Source organism: Dendropsophus ebraccatus, chromosome 8 (genome assembly GCF_027789765.1).
Source record: "Dendropsophus ebraccatus isolate aDenEbr1 chromosome 8, aDenEbr1.pat, whole genome shotgun sequence".
In the NCBI taxonomy this organism is placed as follows: Eukaryota; Metazoa; Chordata; class Amphibia; order Anura; family Hylidae; genus Dendropsophus; species Dendropsophus ebraccatus.
The window spans coordinates 51,754,432-51,771,939 of record NC_091461.1 but is presented as its reverse complement, the minus strand read 5'-3'; the positions used below and the strand labels follow the sequence as shown (position 1 = coordinate 51,771,939).

At 43.1% G+C, this 17,508-nt stretch overlaps 1 protein-coding gene and 1 long non-coding RNA gene across 4 annotated transcripts in view; both read left to right on the top strand.

Annotated features, from left to right (window-relative positions):
• The first annotated feature begins 1,645 nt into the window (after nucleotides 1-1,645).
• On the top strand, nucleotides 1,646-3,484 carry LOC138798568 (cholesterol 25-hydroxylase-like protein). The gene has a single exon (XM_069979084.1). The coding sequence runs from the start codon at nucleotides 1,655-1,657 to the stop codon at nucleotides 2,477-2,479; it is 825 nt and encodes a 274-aa protein (XP_069835185.1). The 5' UTR covers nucleotides 1,646-1,654; the 3' UTR covers nucleotides 2,480-3,484.
• A 1,056-nt stretch (nucleotides 3,485-4,540) lies between these two features.
• Nucleotides 4,541-17,508, top strand: part of LOC138798570 (uncharacterized) — a 109,997-nt gene continuing 97,029 nt past the window's right edge. Inside the window, exons 1-2 of one of the 3 annotated variants that reach the window (XR_011364103.1) lie at nucleotides 4,541-4,628; nucleotides 6,643-6,696. This is a non-coding gene — a long non-coding RNA (uncharacterized lncRNA). Of the gene's footprint in view, nucleotides 4,629-4,844; nucleotides 4,944-5,248; nucleotides 5,328-6,642; nucleotides 6,697-17,508 lie in introns of those variants that run through there. The other 2 variants (XR_011364105.1, XR_011364104.1) reach the window with 2 other exon arrangements.

The following is a 17,508-nucleotide window of genomic DNA, read 5'->3' as shown; positions in this document are numbered from 1 at the left end:
CTCCAGGTTCGCTCATCTCTATTTATTACACACACCAGTGCGAGGTTTCGGCATGGTAGCCTTTTTCAAGCAGTGATATAACATGGGCCACAGACCCAGTATAAATGTGCAAATCAATCAATTCATCAATTATCAATCAATCAAGATATAAATATATGTAAAAATCATGTGAAAAAGTAAAATACAAGTGTCAATAGTGATTACATGTTTCAAAAATCATGATCAAGTTTGCAATCCTTTATAAACAATAATTCATCATATGTTCACACTTCCATAATGCATAATTAGTGAAAGAATCCACAAGTGCAATCAATACCCAATTAGTAATATAAACAACGAAATAACAGGTATACATACATATATTAAACCAGGTCCCAGGAACAGCGTCATCATGACGCGACAGCGTCCCACGTCCATGACGTCTTTCACCACGCCGCGCTGCAGGGACACATGACTGGGATCAGGTGACCCTGACTCTGAGTATCTAGTAGCTAGAACCTCTTTCTCTGGCCACTGTGTCCTTATTACTAATAGTTCTTTATACAGTGTTCTAATGTAAGCCCCCCCCCCCCTTTGGGATCTTTGATTATTATAACTTTGGTATATACTGATTTTACACTTGGCTGTTTTTTATGAAATCAGCCACTGCAGTTTTCGTGCCAAAACCAGAAGTGGATCCAACAGGAAAGAAAAGTACAAGTCCTCCCTTTGTATTTTCCATCCCTTTTAAATCCACTTCTGGCTTTGGCACAAAAACCATAGTGGCAGTTTTCTAAAAAAAAAAACAAAAAAAAAACAAAACTGCCATGTGTGAAACCAACATAAAGCCATTTTTGAGAGCTACCTTTTGTCTGTATAATAATATTTAGAGAGCGTGGGGCCCTGAGGCTGCACCCTTTTCCTTCTGTTTTCAATTTTATCCATCTCTTCTTTTTATTTATCTCTTTTTGAATCTTTTGCACCATGTTTTGTAAACAATGCTTGACAATTCCATATCAACAGTTTGTAACACCATTGCCGACCAGCACCAACAAAGTCTGTCACTTATGTCAAAATTCAGGGTACAAACCCACACACCGTATACACAGCAGATACGCAACAAATACGCAGCAGATTTGTTGGTACAGATTTGATGCTGTGTTCAGTTATTTAGATATAATCTGCTGCATATTTGCTGCGTATTTGCTGCGTATCGCAGCAGTAAATACGCTGCTTATACGGTGTGTGGGTTTATACCCTCAATGTCTTACTTTCTGTCTCCATTAGTTGTTATCAACCAGCAAATGTCACTAAACTTATTTTACAAACGCTTTTCCTCACTGAAGTATTTGCAGGTGCAGTAAACTCGGCAGAAATAGTGATCTATGATGACTCCGTAACAGCATGCTGAGAAAAAATGATCGTCTACAAGTGAAAAATAATCTGGTATACATGAATGCAGGTTAGAGTATTTTACATCCCTTTAAATCACGCTGTTGAATATGCATGATCAGGGAATACAAAAAATATCCTCTTTTCAGACGTCACTGCATTCCATTATAATGGAAAGTGAATTGGGATTTTCCCTGAAGTGACTGAGGCAACAGGAAGTAGGAGGGCTATATATTCTCCGCAGCACATATGTGAGAGCACAATACTCAGAATGAACAGCAGCATGCAGGCAGTACTCCCGAGCCTCTCCAACTGGAGGGAGAAGACAGATTCAGGCTCAATCCTGCTGCAGCCACTATGGGACTTTGTCACATCAAAAGACCATCTGGTTAGATCCCCTTTCTATCCAGTTATCTTCTCATTCACAGTCTACATGTTCTTCTGTCTTCCCTACCTGGCACTGGATGCTCTCTGTCACAGAATACCTGCTTTGAAGAAGTACCAAGTACAGCCAAAGTCCAGACCTACCCTGGCTATGGTGCTACATTGCCTGGCACACACCGTGTACAGCCACTTGGTCTATATATTTCCACTGACTGTTGCGTACTGGTACTGGAGACCAGTGGCTTTACCAGTAGAGGCACCAAAACTCCATCGATTTATACAGGACATCATTGCCTGTCTGCTTCTATTTGACTTCCAGTATTTTGCTTGGCACCTGCTGCATCACAAGGTTCCCTTTCTGTATAAAACCTTTCACAAGATGCATCACAAGTACACCGCCACCTTTGCATTGGCTACACAGTACTCCAGTGCCTGGGAGATGCTGTCTCTTGGATTCTTTGCAAATGTCAGTCCCATCTTGCTGGGGTGTCATCCAATGACTGAAATGGCCGTCTTCATCATCCATATCTACCTGTCCGTGGAAGATCATTGTGGCTATGACATGCCATGGTCTACCCACAGGTTAATACCATTCGGCATATGTGGTGGACCGAGTCATCATGATCTCCATCATGAAAAGTTTGTGTCCAATTATGCACCTTACTTCACTCACTGGGACAAGCTGTTTAATACACTAGCAAAGAAGACGGAAAAGAAGCCTTGAAAAGCCATACAACTACACCTGAACAGTAGATAGATGCACCATGTACCATATCTGTGACAGTGATCAATGGTCATCAAATGGTACAGAAACCAACCTTGTACATCATCTACTTGCTTCTCATCTATCAAGGCTGAATGGTCTGAAACTGCACTTTCCTTGCACTTCGACAGTGCCTAACCATGAACAGTAGCATGAATGTCAGATGAAAATGCATCATACTTGTACAAAGAACTGTATCCAGCGAGAAAACTGGAGTTTTAGTCCTAACCCTGATTATTTATTTATTTTATTTATTCACAGTACATATTATTATGGGGTTAGTTTCATGCAGTTTAATGCATACATTCATTTCAGAAGGATAATTTATTTAGTTACTGTTTTAAATATTCAAATATCTTCCAATTCCATAAGCTATGTAGTTTTTGTATTACAGCAATGTGATAATAATTGTATAAAGCTATTGGTTAAATATGACATCATAGTAAGAACAGTGGGTTAAAGCATGAGTTTATAGAGGGTAAAGTAGGTGTGACTAGACTGCGCACGTGTCATGAGGACTGAGAGAATTACAAGTGCAGAGCTGAGTTTGTCATTTCTTCTTTTGTGGCACCCTAACAGAAACGCAGGACAATATCACAATGTCAAACTCAACTCTGCTACATCTGTATGTACAGGACTGAGAGCTGAGGATGGTTAATCTGTTTATCCATATTAAGGGATGGGAAAGTGTTATTAGAAGGATATTGGGAAAGTAGTAACCGACTGGTAAAACATATTTGAATGAGACAGGCAATATATGGTTTAAATAACAGGAACAATTGTTTGCTGGAACAAATAATTTTCTTAAATGGGAAAAGCCTGTACTGTAGATGTCATTGGATAAAATTTGCACTGAACGCAGCTGGCTGTGTTATCTTTTGTACGTAAAGTGTTGTAAATTATTCTTTTGTTACAGCGTATAAATGTTATATATTGTTGTTATATATTTATACTCGTCAATAATTATTAAACTCAGATTTTTTAAATAGATAACATCAGACCTCATTGCCTTTCTTTCATCTCCTTAGACCCTTTAGACTTCATTGTCGTTACAGTCCAACTGTATGGACATGGGGAGGTTTAAAATCCCCTACTGATCTACTGTACATATTGCTGTCACCTGGCACCCTACTACTCATCTGTTAAGCAGACATTTAAAGCGACTCTGTACTCACAATCAGACCCCCCCCCAAACCACTTGTACCTTCAGATAGCTGCTTTTAATCCAAGATCTGTCCTGTGGTCAGCAGCTAATGTAGTTATTGTCCTTAAAAACAACTTTTAAACTGGCAGCCCTGTGCCAAATGGCCCTGGCCTGGAATATCTCTGCTCTTACTTTGCACCACCCCTCCGTCCCTCCTCCCCACCATCTTCATTATTAGGAATGTTCTGGGCAGATTTTCTACTATTCATCACCTGTGTCAGCACGGCACATGGGCTGGATCATTAGGGCACCTGTGCAATGTTCAGACATGAGAAAATGTTCTAGGGGCATTCCTAATGATGAAGAGGGTGGGGAGGAGGGACAGAGGGGTGGTGCAAAGTTAGGGCACAGATATTCTAGGCCATGGCCATTTGACACAGGGCTGCAAGTTTAAAAGTTTTTTTTTAGGACATTTCCTGCATCACCTACCGAACGGACCCCAAGACAGATCTTGGATTAAACGCAGCTATCTTAAGGTACAAGTGGTTTGAGGCGGGGGGGGGGGACAGATTGTGGGTACAGAGTGACTTTAAGTGAATGGGAGTTAAAGGGGTTGTCTGGGATTTTTCAATAAACTAGCATTGCATTGACCTCTGTGGATGTTGCATATTCTACATACACTTCTATTTTTTATTTAGAGAGCTTATTGTGTTCTCAGGCTCAGTCACATGACCACTCTGCCTGTGTTTTCTTTACTTCCTGTGAAATTCTGTTCCCTTCGGTTTCCTGTTCCTGCCAGTGAGGGAACAGTGAGTCATCAGGTGAGTGGGATTATGCATATATTTCTTTAGCCCCACCCCTAACATGTAACTGACATCGGAGCCCAGAAGAAACTGCAGCAGTAAGGACAGCATGACAGGCTACAATCTCTGTACAGCACTGCAGCATAGGTTGGAGCTATAAACGGTAAATAAAGGAACTATGGGGTGATTTATCAAACCTTGTGCAGAGGAACAGGGAAGCAGTTGCCCATAGCAACCAGTCAGATTCTAGGTTTCATTTTCCAAGGCCTTTTTTAAAAATGAAAGAAGCAATCTGATTGGCCGCTATGGGTAACTGCTCCCCTGCACAGGCTTTGCTAAATCTTCCCCTTTTTTGTTACTATAGTAGTGTAAAGATGTACAGTGTTAGGGCAGTGCTGCTGCTGTGTGTAATATGGAGAGGAGAGAGGAGACTTCACCTCATGGCAGTCACCATGTCATCTATCAATCTATTGCTGAGGTAAACTTGTAACAGAATCCTGCCTCATTGAGACCAGGCCCACCTGTAGGATGGCACCTGTAGTGTATATGTAATCCAGGACTACAACTCCTATCATGTACATATGTGCTGGGGTTTGTAGTCCTACAACAGATAAAAGTGTGAAAAAACTAGTTCATTTGATAACATGAGTAATTGGCAGACACTGAACCACCATGCTGCTCAAAAGGCACCTGTAGTAATACAGACATTACCTGCCTAGTGGTAGAGTGGGTGGAGCTACAGGCTTTCAGAGCTGTGATGTCACCGCTGACCCCTGTGACCTGGAAGTTCTTTATGTAAACAAACACAAATCCAAAATGTAGCAACAGAGGAGGAGGCCCGAAGACACAGAGGCGAAAAAAGGTCAGAGAAAACTACTCAGGGAAAGGGACAGATCATAAATTATTCACTTTTCCAATAAGAAAAAAATGTTGGACAACCTCTTTAAGCTTCAATAAACCAGCATAGCTATTACACAATGGCCTTGTCTAAAGTGTCTAAACAAAAGAGTTGCCTCTAGCAACCAATTGGATTTCAGATCTCCTGTTTCCAAGACCCTTTCAGTACTCTAACTGGTTGCTATAGACAATGGCTTCATTGGATTGCATATGTTTTGATCAATGCAAATTTTTTAATGATGTTTAAAAAAAAGTGTAATAGCTGCATTTTTGTGAAAGGTTACAGGTGATGTCTCTACTGACTGGAGTTGCTAAAGGGAAACTACCAGAATGGTAGACTAATCTAACATACTGATATGCCCCTTTTGTGCAGGGGATGAAGGTAAGCTTCTTACCTTCATCTTCTGCACCGTTTCCATAGTTTGTAGTTATATCCTTAGGCTAATCAGCTGGATTGTAGCACTGGGAGCAGGAATACTACCCCAGAGCACCAATCTGGCCCACCCCTGGCTAGCCCGCTCCATTGATATTCATTAGTGGGGTGGGTGGGTGTTGGATCAGAGCTCTGGGGGCACAAAAGGGACATATCAGCAGGTTAGATTAATTTTCAAGATGTTTTAGTATAGAGTAAATATATGTTTTATATGTTGGTAGGGCTGGTGGCAAAATAAAAAAGTGATACTTACTGTGCCTATCCTAAGCCTTGCAGGTCCTATTGCGGCACCTTTTGGTTTGGTGCTGCTTGTTTCTTCTCCGTACTTTTGGGACGTCTCACCAGGACCTCTATGCTCAACCAATCGTTAATGGAGGCAGTGGCGTAACTAGAAATGGCTGGGCCCCCATAGCAAACTTTTGATTGCCCCCCCCCCCCCTCCGACTGACCACTGAACGGTCAAGTAAAGTCATAACTACATAACTGCTAGCTCTGGTCAGGAGTGCTTGCAGTTAAAGGGACATTTGCAAAACCCAGGAGACCAGCAGGGCCACCCGGTGCTGCAAATGATGACGGCTCAGGGGGCCCAGTCTATTGCAGGAGCAGGCCATGGGGCCCCCTGATGCGGCGGGCCCCATAGCAGCCGCTATGGCTGCTATAGTGGTAGTTACGCCCCTGAATGGAGGATACTGTGACCAGTAACTGACTGAGCAGGAGATCCTGCTGAGACATTGGATCTCAGAAGCAGGGAGAAGCAATGAACACAGGGGACCAGAAGGATCAGCAATAGGAGTTGCTAGGGGCCTGTTTAGATAAGTAACATGTATTTTTTTTTTTTTTTACACAGGCCTTAGCAACATACACTTGAACATTAAAACTGCAACACCATAAAGGACAAGAGGTAAGGTTATACATATCTAGAAAGTAGCAGATGTTGCTAAAATCTGCAGACACTTTTCCAAGCAATTGGCTCCAAACTGGCATGAGCTTCAATGGTGTTAAAGACAGACCAAAAGAAACTTTGTTTAGCCAAATGAAAAAGGAGAGAGAAGTACTTTTTCATTCTCCTTTTTTCATTTTTTTTCCCAGTGCAAATAGGTGCACACCTTGAAGGCAGATTCTGTTGGTAAGCAGTCTCATTGGTGGGACGGTTTACTTCACACTGTATTTTATTTAGCCAAATTAAACCTAAGAAATTAGATTAGTACAGTAAGTCAGTACAGTATCATACAGTACTACCCCCATACTGGCACCATGATGTGCTGGTACATGATTATGTGGCAAGGAGTTAATAGAGCCCCTATAGCTTTAAGTGTTCCTTCAGTGCTTCCCCACATCACTGTCAATCACCATGTAGCTCCATGTACAGTATACCTCCAGTGAACCCCCACACCTCTAACAAGGGTCATATTTACCACTAGGCACCAGTGGTCCGATGCCTAGGGCAGCACCTTGCAGGGGGCAGCACCAGGGAGCAGGCGGAAGGAAACAAGTTTTTTTCTTTTTTTAGTCTCCCACCTCCCGTTCAGACTTGCCAGTAAAGTAAATCTGGTGTCTTTTCAAGGGGGTGGTGGTGGTGATATTGGTCAGGTCTGGTATGACCGTGTTATCCAGTCACAGTATGGCGGTATCAGGTCTGGTATGGCAGTGTTATCCAGTCACAGTATGGCGGTATTGGTCAGGTCTGGTATGACAGTGTTATCCAGCACAGTATGGCGGTATTGGTCAGGTCTGGTATGGCCGTGTTATCCAGTCACAGTATGGTGGTAGTGGTCAGGTCTGGTATGGAAATGTTTTTCAGTCACAGTATGGTGGTATTGGTCAGGTCTGGTATGGCAGTGTTATCCAATCACAGTATGGTGGTATTGGTCAGGTCTGGTATGGTGGTGTTATCCAGTCACAGTATGACGGTATTGGTCAGGTCTGGTGTGGCAGTGTTATCTAGTCACAGTATGGGGGTATTGGTGAGGTCTGGTATGGCAGTGTTATCCAGTCACAGTATGGGGGTATTTTTCAGGTCTGCTGTGGCGGTGTTATCTAGTCACAGTATGGCTGTATTGTTCAGGTCTAGTGTGGCAATGGTAAATGTGAAGCCTGGAACTATTACCTACCAATCTACCAGTCCTGTGGTGAGAATTCCCTCAGACAATATGCAGACAGCAAAGAATCAATAGAGCAGACATAATATGGCAAATAAATAAATAAAAAAAATATGAAAATAAACTCTTCTGAGAACATGAGATTAAATTGAAAGATTCAAAAAATAAACCACTTTTAAAATAATCTGAAATAGAAATGTTATGATCATCAACCAAACATGGGGAAAAGATACTTGACCCTCAAAAGATGGATTCTTTTTTCTGAATACTATGAAAATCTCCTTCATCCCACATATGACCCCTTGACTACCCCTGTTTCAGAAGACTGTATACAAAACATTTTATCACATCTTTGTCCCTTTCTTAACTTACTGTGTTCCAACTTCAGTTTATAAAAGACCTAGACGTATGTAAAATAATAAAAGGTTCAAAACATAACAAAGCCCTAGGTCTTGATGGACTGCCAAATAAATAGTTCTTGAAGATATATTAGTTCATCTGTTCACCTTCAGTGAAGCAGTTAAACATGGTGCCCCATTTGTAAAATGGTCCATATAATAATAACCCCCATTATTAAAACAGGAAAAAACACAGATAATCCTGCAAATGTTAGGTCTTATTAAGTAACCCCTTTGTAACCAAACCCAAAATGGCCTAAACCACCAGGCCAATTTTCATTTTTGATTTTTTTTTTTCCTCCTTGGCTTCTAAGAGCTATAGCACATTTATTCCTCCTTCTACAGGGCCAAGTATTGGCTTATATTTTTTTTTAGGAACAAGTGCACCTTGTAATGGTGCCTATCAATCAACCATAAAATGTATGGCAGAACCCCCAAAAATATTATTTATGGTGTTATATTGGGAAAAATGCAATTTTCTAACTTTTAGGGGTTACCTGTGTCTATGTGATGCACTTTACATTTTCCACTCCTCCAGAGAGGGTGTTTCTGTTGATCACCAGTGAACATGGACCAATTGCGTGCATCAGAGTCAAATACAATTTTTAATGTGAATAGTAAAAAACTCCTAAGTTTATCTTTAACCCTTTCCCACAGATTGATATACCAGTACGTCACAACCTGGGCAATGTCAAGTCCTTACCTAAATCCCAACCCTTATCCTTCCCTCTATAATAAAAGACCTTAGACTGTGGTGGTTTAATTTTCCATTTTCTTCCCCACTTCTTTCAGGCTTAAAGGTCCTAGAACTTAAATACCCTTGTACACCATTGACTCAGGGCTGTTTCTAGGTAATTTGAACTACAGGGCGAATCTTGCTAAAAGCCCCCCCCCCCCCCCCATGTTATTCAACCCTTTTCAGCTTGGGGCAAAAAAAAAGTCACAGGTGATGTCTTCTTTGTTTCCTTTTCCTCTCCTTCTGGCCTGGACCACCATGATGATTTCTTGCAGCAACAATTCGTCTCTTGTGAACCTGTCAGACAAACATTTTAGGCTCTGCACTTTTACAACTTCCATTTTTTTTGTGTCATGTGCAGTAAAGTTAGCAGGTATGTAGGTATGTGGGTTGCCCACTGTATGTAGCATCCCCTGCTGTACCCGCATATAGTAATAATGCCACCTGCTTTGCCTTCACATAGTAATAATGCCCCCTGTGCTGTGCCCATAGTAATAATCCTCCTGTGCTGTCCCCATAGTAATAATCCCCCTGTGCTGTCCCCACAGTAATAATCCCCCTGTGCTCTGTCCCAATAGTAATAATCCTTTCCTGTGCTGCCCCCATAGTAAAAATCCCCCCTGTGCTGTCCCCATATAAATAACCCCACCGTGCTCTGCCCCCCATAGTAACAATCCACCCATGCTGTCCTCATAATAATAATCCCCCCCACGTTCTGCCCCCATAGTAACAATCCTCCATGCTATCCTCATATTAATAATCCCTCCCGCACTCTGCCCCCATAGTAACAATCCCCCCATGCTGTCCTCATATTAATACCCCCCCCTGTGCTCTTGCCCCCCCATAGTAACAATCCACCCATGCTGTCCTCATATTAATAATTCCCCCCGCGCTCTTCCCCCCATAGTAACAATCCCCCCATGCTGTCCTCATATTAATAATCCCCCCGCGCTCTGCCCCCATAGTAACAATCCCCCCATGCTGTCCTCATATTAATAATCCCCCTCGCGCTCTGCCCCCATAGTAACAATCCCTCCCATGCTGTCCCCATATTAATAACCCCCCCTGTGCTCTGCCCCCCATAGCAACAATCCCCCCATGCTGTCCTCATATTAATAACCCCCCCTGTGCCCTGCCTCCCATAGTAATAATCTCCCCCTGTGCTCTGCAACACCATACACACACAAAAAAAAACAAAAAAAACATTATACTCACCTCAATAGATAGAGCAGGTCCCTGTCTTCTGTTCTTCTCCTCCGGCCTGTACACATCTTCTCCCTCCAGCGCAGTGATATGACGTCACTGTGGAGACGATGTTAGAGGGGGCGGCAGCAGCCCGCCGGGTGATGAGCACCCGACTCGGCCCAGCTGAGCGCCGTCCGGGGGGGGGGGGCAAAGTGGCGATCCGGCGGATGGTCCAGTGGTCGCGGCAGGTGATGGGGAGGGGAGGTATGGCCAGGCCAGGTGATGAGGCGGGTGGGCGGGCTGACGGCCGGAAATCCGTGCGGTCGCCCGGCCCGTCTGCCTCTAGAAACCGTAAGCATTTGCCCCCCCCACACACACACACACAAACCTGCAGCACCACATGTGAATGTCCTCTGCATTAAGGTGTATATCGTCTTGTCTCCAAAACTCATCCTCTCCCAACTACAAATCTGAGTGTGTTGCCATGAAACGAGCAATCACCCTCTTCACTTTATTCTTCGCCTTACTAATGTAATCCACCAATCTCACTTCCTTCAGGTCCTTCTGGAAACAATGTCTGACCATACTCTAACAAGCTCAGTAAACATTGGCCACAAATTAAGTACCGTATTTTTCGCTTTATAAGACACACTTTTTTTCCTCCCAAAGTGGGAGGAAAAACCAAGTGCGTCCTATAAAGCGAAGACGGCTCCCAAGCAGTGCCGAGCACCGCATGGAAGCCGTCCTGCCCGCCCCCTGTATTGCCGCTCACTATGCATATGCATAGTGAGCGGCACTGAGCGATCCCCTGCGCCCGCCGAACCCGCCCCTTCTATCGCCGCTCAGCTGAGCCGATCAGAAGTCCGGGAAAGTGCAATGACTTTCCTGGGCTCCTGATCGGCTAAGCGGCGATGGATGGGGCGGGCGGAGTTGATCGCTGTCCTACTCACCTGTCCGCCGGCCCCAGCAGCTCTTCTCCCGACACTCCGGTCTCCCGTCATCCTCCGGGCACAGGCAGCGGGGTACAGAGACACTGCCTGTGTCCCGGAAGTGTTCTGCAGCGGCAGTCTCTCTGTCCCCCACTGCCTGTGCTGGAGGATGACGGGAGACCGGAGTGTCGGGAGAAGAGCTGCTGGGGCCGGCGGACAGGTGAGTAGCCTGTTTGTTGTTTTTCTGGTCACAGGGATGATTGGCTACCATGGAGGCATTGCATGGGGGCATTGGCTACCATGGAGGGCATTGTATGGGGGCATTGGCTACTATATGGGGGCATTGGCTACTATATGGGGGCACTGTATGGGGGCATTGGCTACTATATGGGGGCATTGTATGGGGGCATTAGCTACTATATGGGGGCATTGGCTACTATGGGGGGGCACTATATGGGGGCATTGGCTACTATGTGGGCACTATATGGGGGCATTGGCTACTATGGGGGGGCACTATATGGGGGCATTGGCTACTATGTGGGCACTATATGGAGGCATTGGCTACTATGTGGGGTACTATATGGGGGAATTGGCTACTATGTGGGGCACTATATGGGGGCATTGGCTACTATGTGGGGCACTATATGGGGGGATTGGCACCGATCACACTGCTGCTATCTCCAAACTGTGACAAGGAGCAAAAAATTTTTTTTCTATTTTTCTCCCCTAAAATCAGGGGTGCGTCTTATCAAAAGGCGCGTCCTATAAAGCGAAAAATACGGTATATCAAATTTGAGGTTGTATCTATAAATCATTTCCACCTACATGAAGCACTAAAATGTCTGGGGGTCTATTTAAATGTACGAACCTGTAAAATTCAATACTTTGTTCCATGTCTTTCCCCTTTCACCAAGCCACCAAACTATGGCCTCACTATGTTGGAAAATCAACGTTTCTCAAATGCGATGTGATGTGATCAGACATTTTATAGACTTTTTATACTATATAACTATTATTTGCTAAAAAAAAAATGGCAACAGTTTAGAAAGGTACATGTGTTCACTACTATCAGAAGACGTCAGAAGACCAGGAGAATATTTTGTCCCACATCCCACTGTATTCCTGGAAGTTTTCTCTCATCTGTGCCCATATCCAGCATTTTTTTGCACGTGGTGATACAAGAGCATTGTCTGCCTGGAAGTAGGAGCAGCAGCTGACCATATCATATCTACAGGCTGTCATCAATGTTGTGGCCTTGCAGATCTATTGCAAAACTGCTCTAATACCTAACATTAGTATTACTATAGTATGGAGCATAGTTTCTTTGTTTCTTAAGCCCCTATTACACAGGGCGACTGTGAGGAGGAAACAAAGCGCTGTCAGCGTTTGTTTGCTTCTCGTTCCCCACTCGCTGCTGCCGCTATTACACACAGTGAGCGCATGAGAGCAGGGGGGGCTGCCCGGGTAATTGCTTGATCATCCATAGGGGATTGCGGTCCTCCTATTCCACGGAGCGACGGCAGCAGATCGTTGCTATATGAGTTGTTTGTCTTTCAACATGTTGTAAGAGAAACAACTGCAATGATCAGCCAACATCGTTCATGTCGGCTGATCGTTTGCCTTCTATTACACAGAATGTTTCATGTAATAGGGCCTTTACTTTTAGTGTGTTCCCTAATACTGTCACATTCTTTATTCACACTGTTTAAGGTTATGCTACACAGAGACAGAAATGCGTTGGATATAATCGTTCAGAATATGCGGCACAATTTTAAGGATGCTTAAAGTGTCACATGTTGCAGGCTAGGTTCACACTATGTAACTGTGCGGCTGTATTTTTTATGCGGCTGTAAATGTGCGGATGAAACTACGGCCGTGGGAAAAAATGGACATGCGGCTCAAAACATACGGTCATTTACTTGGAAATCTGGTTCAACTAAAAATAACAAATAAAATCTTAAGAAAGTGATGCAAACACCTCTGGATGCATCTGGGAAAGCAGGGAACACAGTTTACATGAATTGCTATTACCGGGGTTTGCGATCCTCTGCACTAATGCCGATGTCTCTCATGGTTAATCTATTAAAATAATAAAACACATTTTCGTTGTAATAAAGTGCCTTTCATTGTTCAATAATTAAATTTAAACTAATCCATCATTTTGCAATTAAATATACTGTTAAAATAAATATATATATAAATAAATGTATATTTATATATATATATTTATTTTTTGACAGTATATTTAATTGCAAAATGATGGATTCGTTAGAATTAAATTATTGAACAACGAAACTGAATTTATTTAATCGAAAATGTGTTTTATTAATTGAATATTAATTAGTACAGGAAGCTCCATAAGCCGTTAATTCATATTGCCGGCAAAAGACCATTCTGTACTAATCATCACTTTACTTTAATGAAAACATCAAATGTTTCTTCTAATTATGTTATCACAATAGCATTATTAGAAGAAACATTTAGAATTATATGTGCGCTCAGCTGATTGGCTGATCGGCTCAGCGCACATATAATGAGCCGGTCCGCAGTACAGTGACTTCATTGTGCTGCGGACCAGCGAAGAGGACACATCGGGGTGAGTATAGAGCTCTCCCCACCCCCTCCCCAGCACTGCTCCCCTCCCAGCAAGGAAGGGGGGTCAGTTAACCCCTTCCTTGCTGGGATGGGTGCAGTCTGACATCAGTCTGGCCCCCAAGGGGTTAAGGGGGATGCAATACATCCTCCCTTAACCCCTTGGGGGCCAGACTGTCAGCAGCGATCTGTAAAGATGCTGCATACTGTAAGGTGCACAACACCGCTTACAATGATGGGTGTTGTGCTCCTGTTTGTGTGTTTTTTGTGTGTTTCTCCCTTTTTGTTTTTCAGATATCGGTATCCTGGGGATTAATTCGGATTCCGTGGACTACGTCGATGACCAGCGTTTTTTTTTATTTTATTTTTTTAATAAAATGGTCAATGAGGGGTGTGGGGGTGTTTTTATTTGAATAAAAAATTTTTTTAACTTGTGTCTTGTCTTTATTTCTTTACTTTATAGACTTAGTAGTGGAAGCCGTCTAATAGACGGAATCCATTACTAAGTTGGGGCCTAGTGTTAGCCGGTATAAAATGGCTAACACTAACCCCCTATTATTACCTCAGTACCCAATGCCACCAGGGGTACTGGGAAGAGTCGGGTGCCAGTGGTCCCGGAGCGTCAAAATTGGCGCTCCTGGACCGGGCGGCAGCAGGCTGGTAAGATTTAGGCTGGGAAGGGCCTAAACCAATGGCTCTTCCCACCCTGGTGTTACCAGGCTGCTGTTGTTTGGTTTTTAACCCGGCTGGTTATAAAAATAAGGGGGACCCTATGCGTTTTTTTTTTTATTATTTATTTATTTAAAAAAAAACTCGCATAGGGTCCCCCCTATTTTTATAACCAGCCGGGTTAAAAACCAAACGACAGCAGCCTGGTAACACCAGGGTGGGAAGAGCCATTGGTTTAGGCCCTCCCCAGCCTAAATCTTACCAGCCTGCTGCCGCCCAGTCCGGGAGCACCAATTTTGACGCTCCGGGACCACTGGCACCCGGCTCTTCCCAGTACCCCTTGTTGCATTGGGTACTGGGGTAATAATAGGGGGTTAGTGTTAGCCATTTTATACCGGCTAACACTAGGCCCCAACTTACTATTGGATTCCGTCTATTAGACGGCTTCCACTACTAAGTCTATAAAGTAAAGAAATAAAGACAAGACACAAGTAAAAAAAATTTTTTATTCAAATAAAAACACCCCCACACCCCTCATTGACCATTTTATTAAAAAAATAAAATAAAAAAACGCTGGTCATCGACGTAGTCCACGGAATCCGATGTAATCCCCAGGATACCGATATCTGAAAAACAAAAAGGGAGAAACACACAAAAAACACACAAACAGGAGCACAACACCCATCATTGTAAGCGGTGTTGTGCACCTTACAGTATGCAGCATCTTTACAGATCGCTGCTTACAGTCTGGCCCCCAAGGGGTTAAGGGAGGATGTATTGCATCCCCCTTAACCCCTTGGGGGCCAGACTGATGTCAGACTGCACCCATCCCAGCAAGGAAGGGGTTAACTGACCCCCCTTCCTTGCTGGGAGGGGAGCAGTGCTGGGGAGGGGGTGGGGAGAGCTCTATACTCACCCCGATGTGTCCTCTTCGCTGATCCGCAGCACAATGAAGTCACTGTACTGCGGACCGGCTCATTATATGTGCGCTGAGCCGATCAGCCAATCAGCTGAGCGCACATATAATTCTAAATGTTTCTTCTAATAATGCTATTGTGATAACATAATTAGAAGAAACATTTGATGTTTTCATTAAAGTAAAGTGATGATTAGTACAGAATGCTCTTTTGCCGGCAATATGAATTAACGGCTTATGGAGCTTCCTGTACTAATTAATATTTAATTAATAAAACACATTTTCGATGAAATAAATTCAGTTTCGTTGTTCAATAATTTAATTCTAACGAATCCATCATTTTGCAATTAAATATACTGTCAAAAAATAAATATATATATAAATATACATTTATTTATATATCTATTTATTTTAACAGTATATTTAATTGCAAAATGATGGATTCGTTAGAATTAAATTATTGACCAACGAAAGGGACTTTATTACAAAGAAAATGTGTTTTATTAATTTAATATATTAACTATTAGAGGCATCGGCATTCGGCATCATTGCCGGCTATTTTTGAAGTACTCCGTACGGACCGCCTGTCAATCCACGGCCGCATGTCCAGCTGCAAACAATGGTCTTGTTCATTTTTTACGGGTCCGTTTACGATCGGGCCGTAGATTCATACATAGTGTGCACTGTGCAGCCGTATATCCTATACTTTCCAGCGTATGCATGAACCACCAAAAATACCGCCGCACAATTACAGCCGCAAATACAGCCGCAAAGTTACATAGTCTGAACCTGGCCTTACTCTGCAACCTGGATTGTATGTTCAGTTTGTCAAATACTATGAAAACAGTCATTTGGTTTCTTGGTTATTTCTGGGGCTAATGGGGGGGGGGGAGTTGGTTGCAAAGTCGCCCCCCCCCCCCCCCCCCCCCATCCCCATAGGTCAAAAGCTGTTGTAGCTGGATAGAGACTGCTGATCCCCTACAGGTGAGGTGTAACTGCTGTATTCACTTTATATTCTACATCACATCATTAGTGGAATTTCCACTTCCGAGTGTCCTATTCTTAGCAGCACGTGCCTTGTAGTCCAAGAAGATTGCTTATTGCATCAATCAGGAGAGAATGTGTCATATAAAATTGGAATCTCCAACAATTCACTGGTCTCACGTTACAGGAAGTATGCATGTACTTACAATACCCTCTGTTTAGCTAGTGCCGGCACATGCTGTGGATCTGTCCATTTGCATCAACAAACAACGGGAGGTCCCTGCACATAAATGAAAATAAGAAATAAGAAGTGGGAAAATTACACTTTGTCCAGGGGATCAGCCCTTTGTTTGGAAATAGGGAAGGGAAATACATTTACATAAATAATTCCCCAATGAGCCTGTGAGCCAACATGTACTAAAATAAATTGTAATACAATGAGGATTGCACTTTGAAGAGTAGTCTGTCAGATCAGGATGTATGGAGGACACGGTCTGTGGTTGTAGCTGAAAGTTATGTAACATAGATCCTAAAGAAACAGGTTTTCAAGGTTTGCTTAAAGTTCTTAGTGTCAGACGCAAGCTGAACAGTGCAAAGGTGTGAGCTCAATAGGAAGGTTGCAACATAGGAGGAAGTCTGCAAACAGGAGAGAAACCTATCCACCAGGAAACAATGCTGCTGCTTTTTTATCTAGCAGCTGTATATCCCCTAATACGCGGTTCCAGGCCTCTTGTTCAACCATGTGCTTATCCAAATCCCACTAATGCACTGTTGACCACATGTGACTTTTTGTATAAATTTGAGATTCCCATAGAGTGTATAATAGAGATACATAGAGAAGGTAACTTGTGGTCCACACAGGTGAGCAGGTTAGCATCATATTAGGGAAAAAAAGCTTCCGGGTAGTAGGAGCAGAATGACATTCTAGCTATATAATGTACCTGGTTTGCAGTAACAAAATTAATTCCCAGTGCTGCTTTTTAAAGTTTTAGGCAGGTGTCTGGCTCCAAATCTTTATTCTGCAACAGAACGACAACTCCAAACATATTTTTAGCAAAAAGAAGAACAAGAGGAAATTCGATCTTCCAGGTTAGTTGTCAAGCTTAGTTTTATATTATAGGAAAGGGAAGAACACATTAGACACCAGGTATGGACATCAGGTATATATTTTAAACACATCTACCTATACAACAACCACATTTAAG

Excerpts from the sequence above, each read along its gene's own strand:
- LOC138798568 (XM_069979084.1), top strand. The coding sequence starts at position 1,655 with ATGCAGGCAGTACTCCCGAGCCTCTCCAACTGGAGGGAGAAGACAGAT.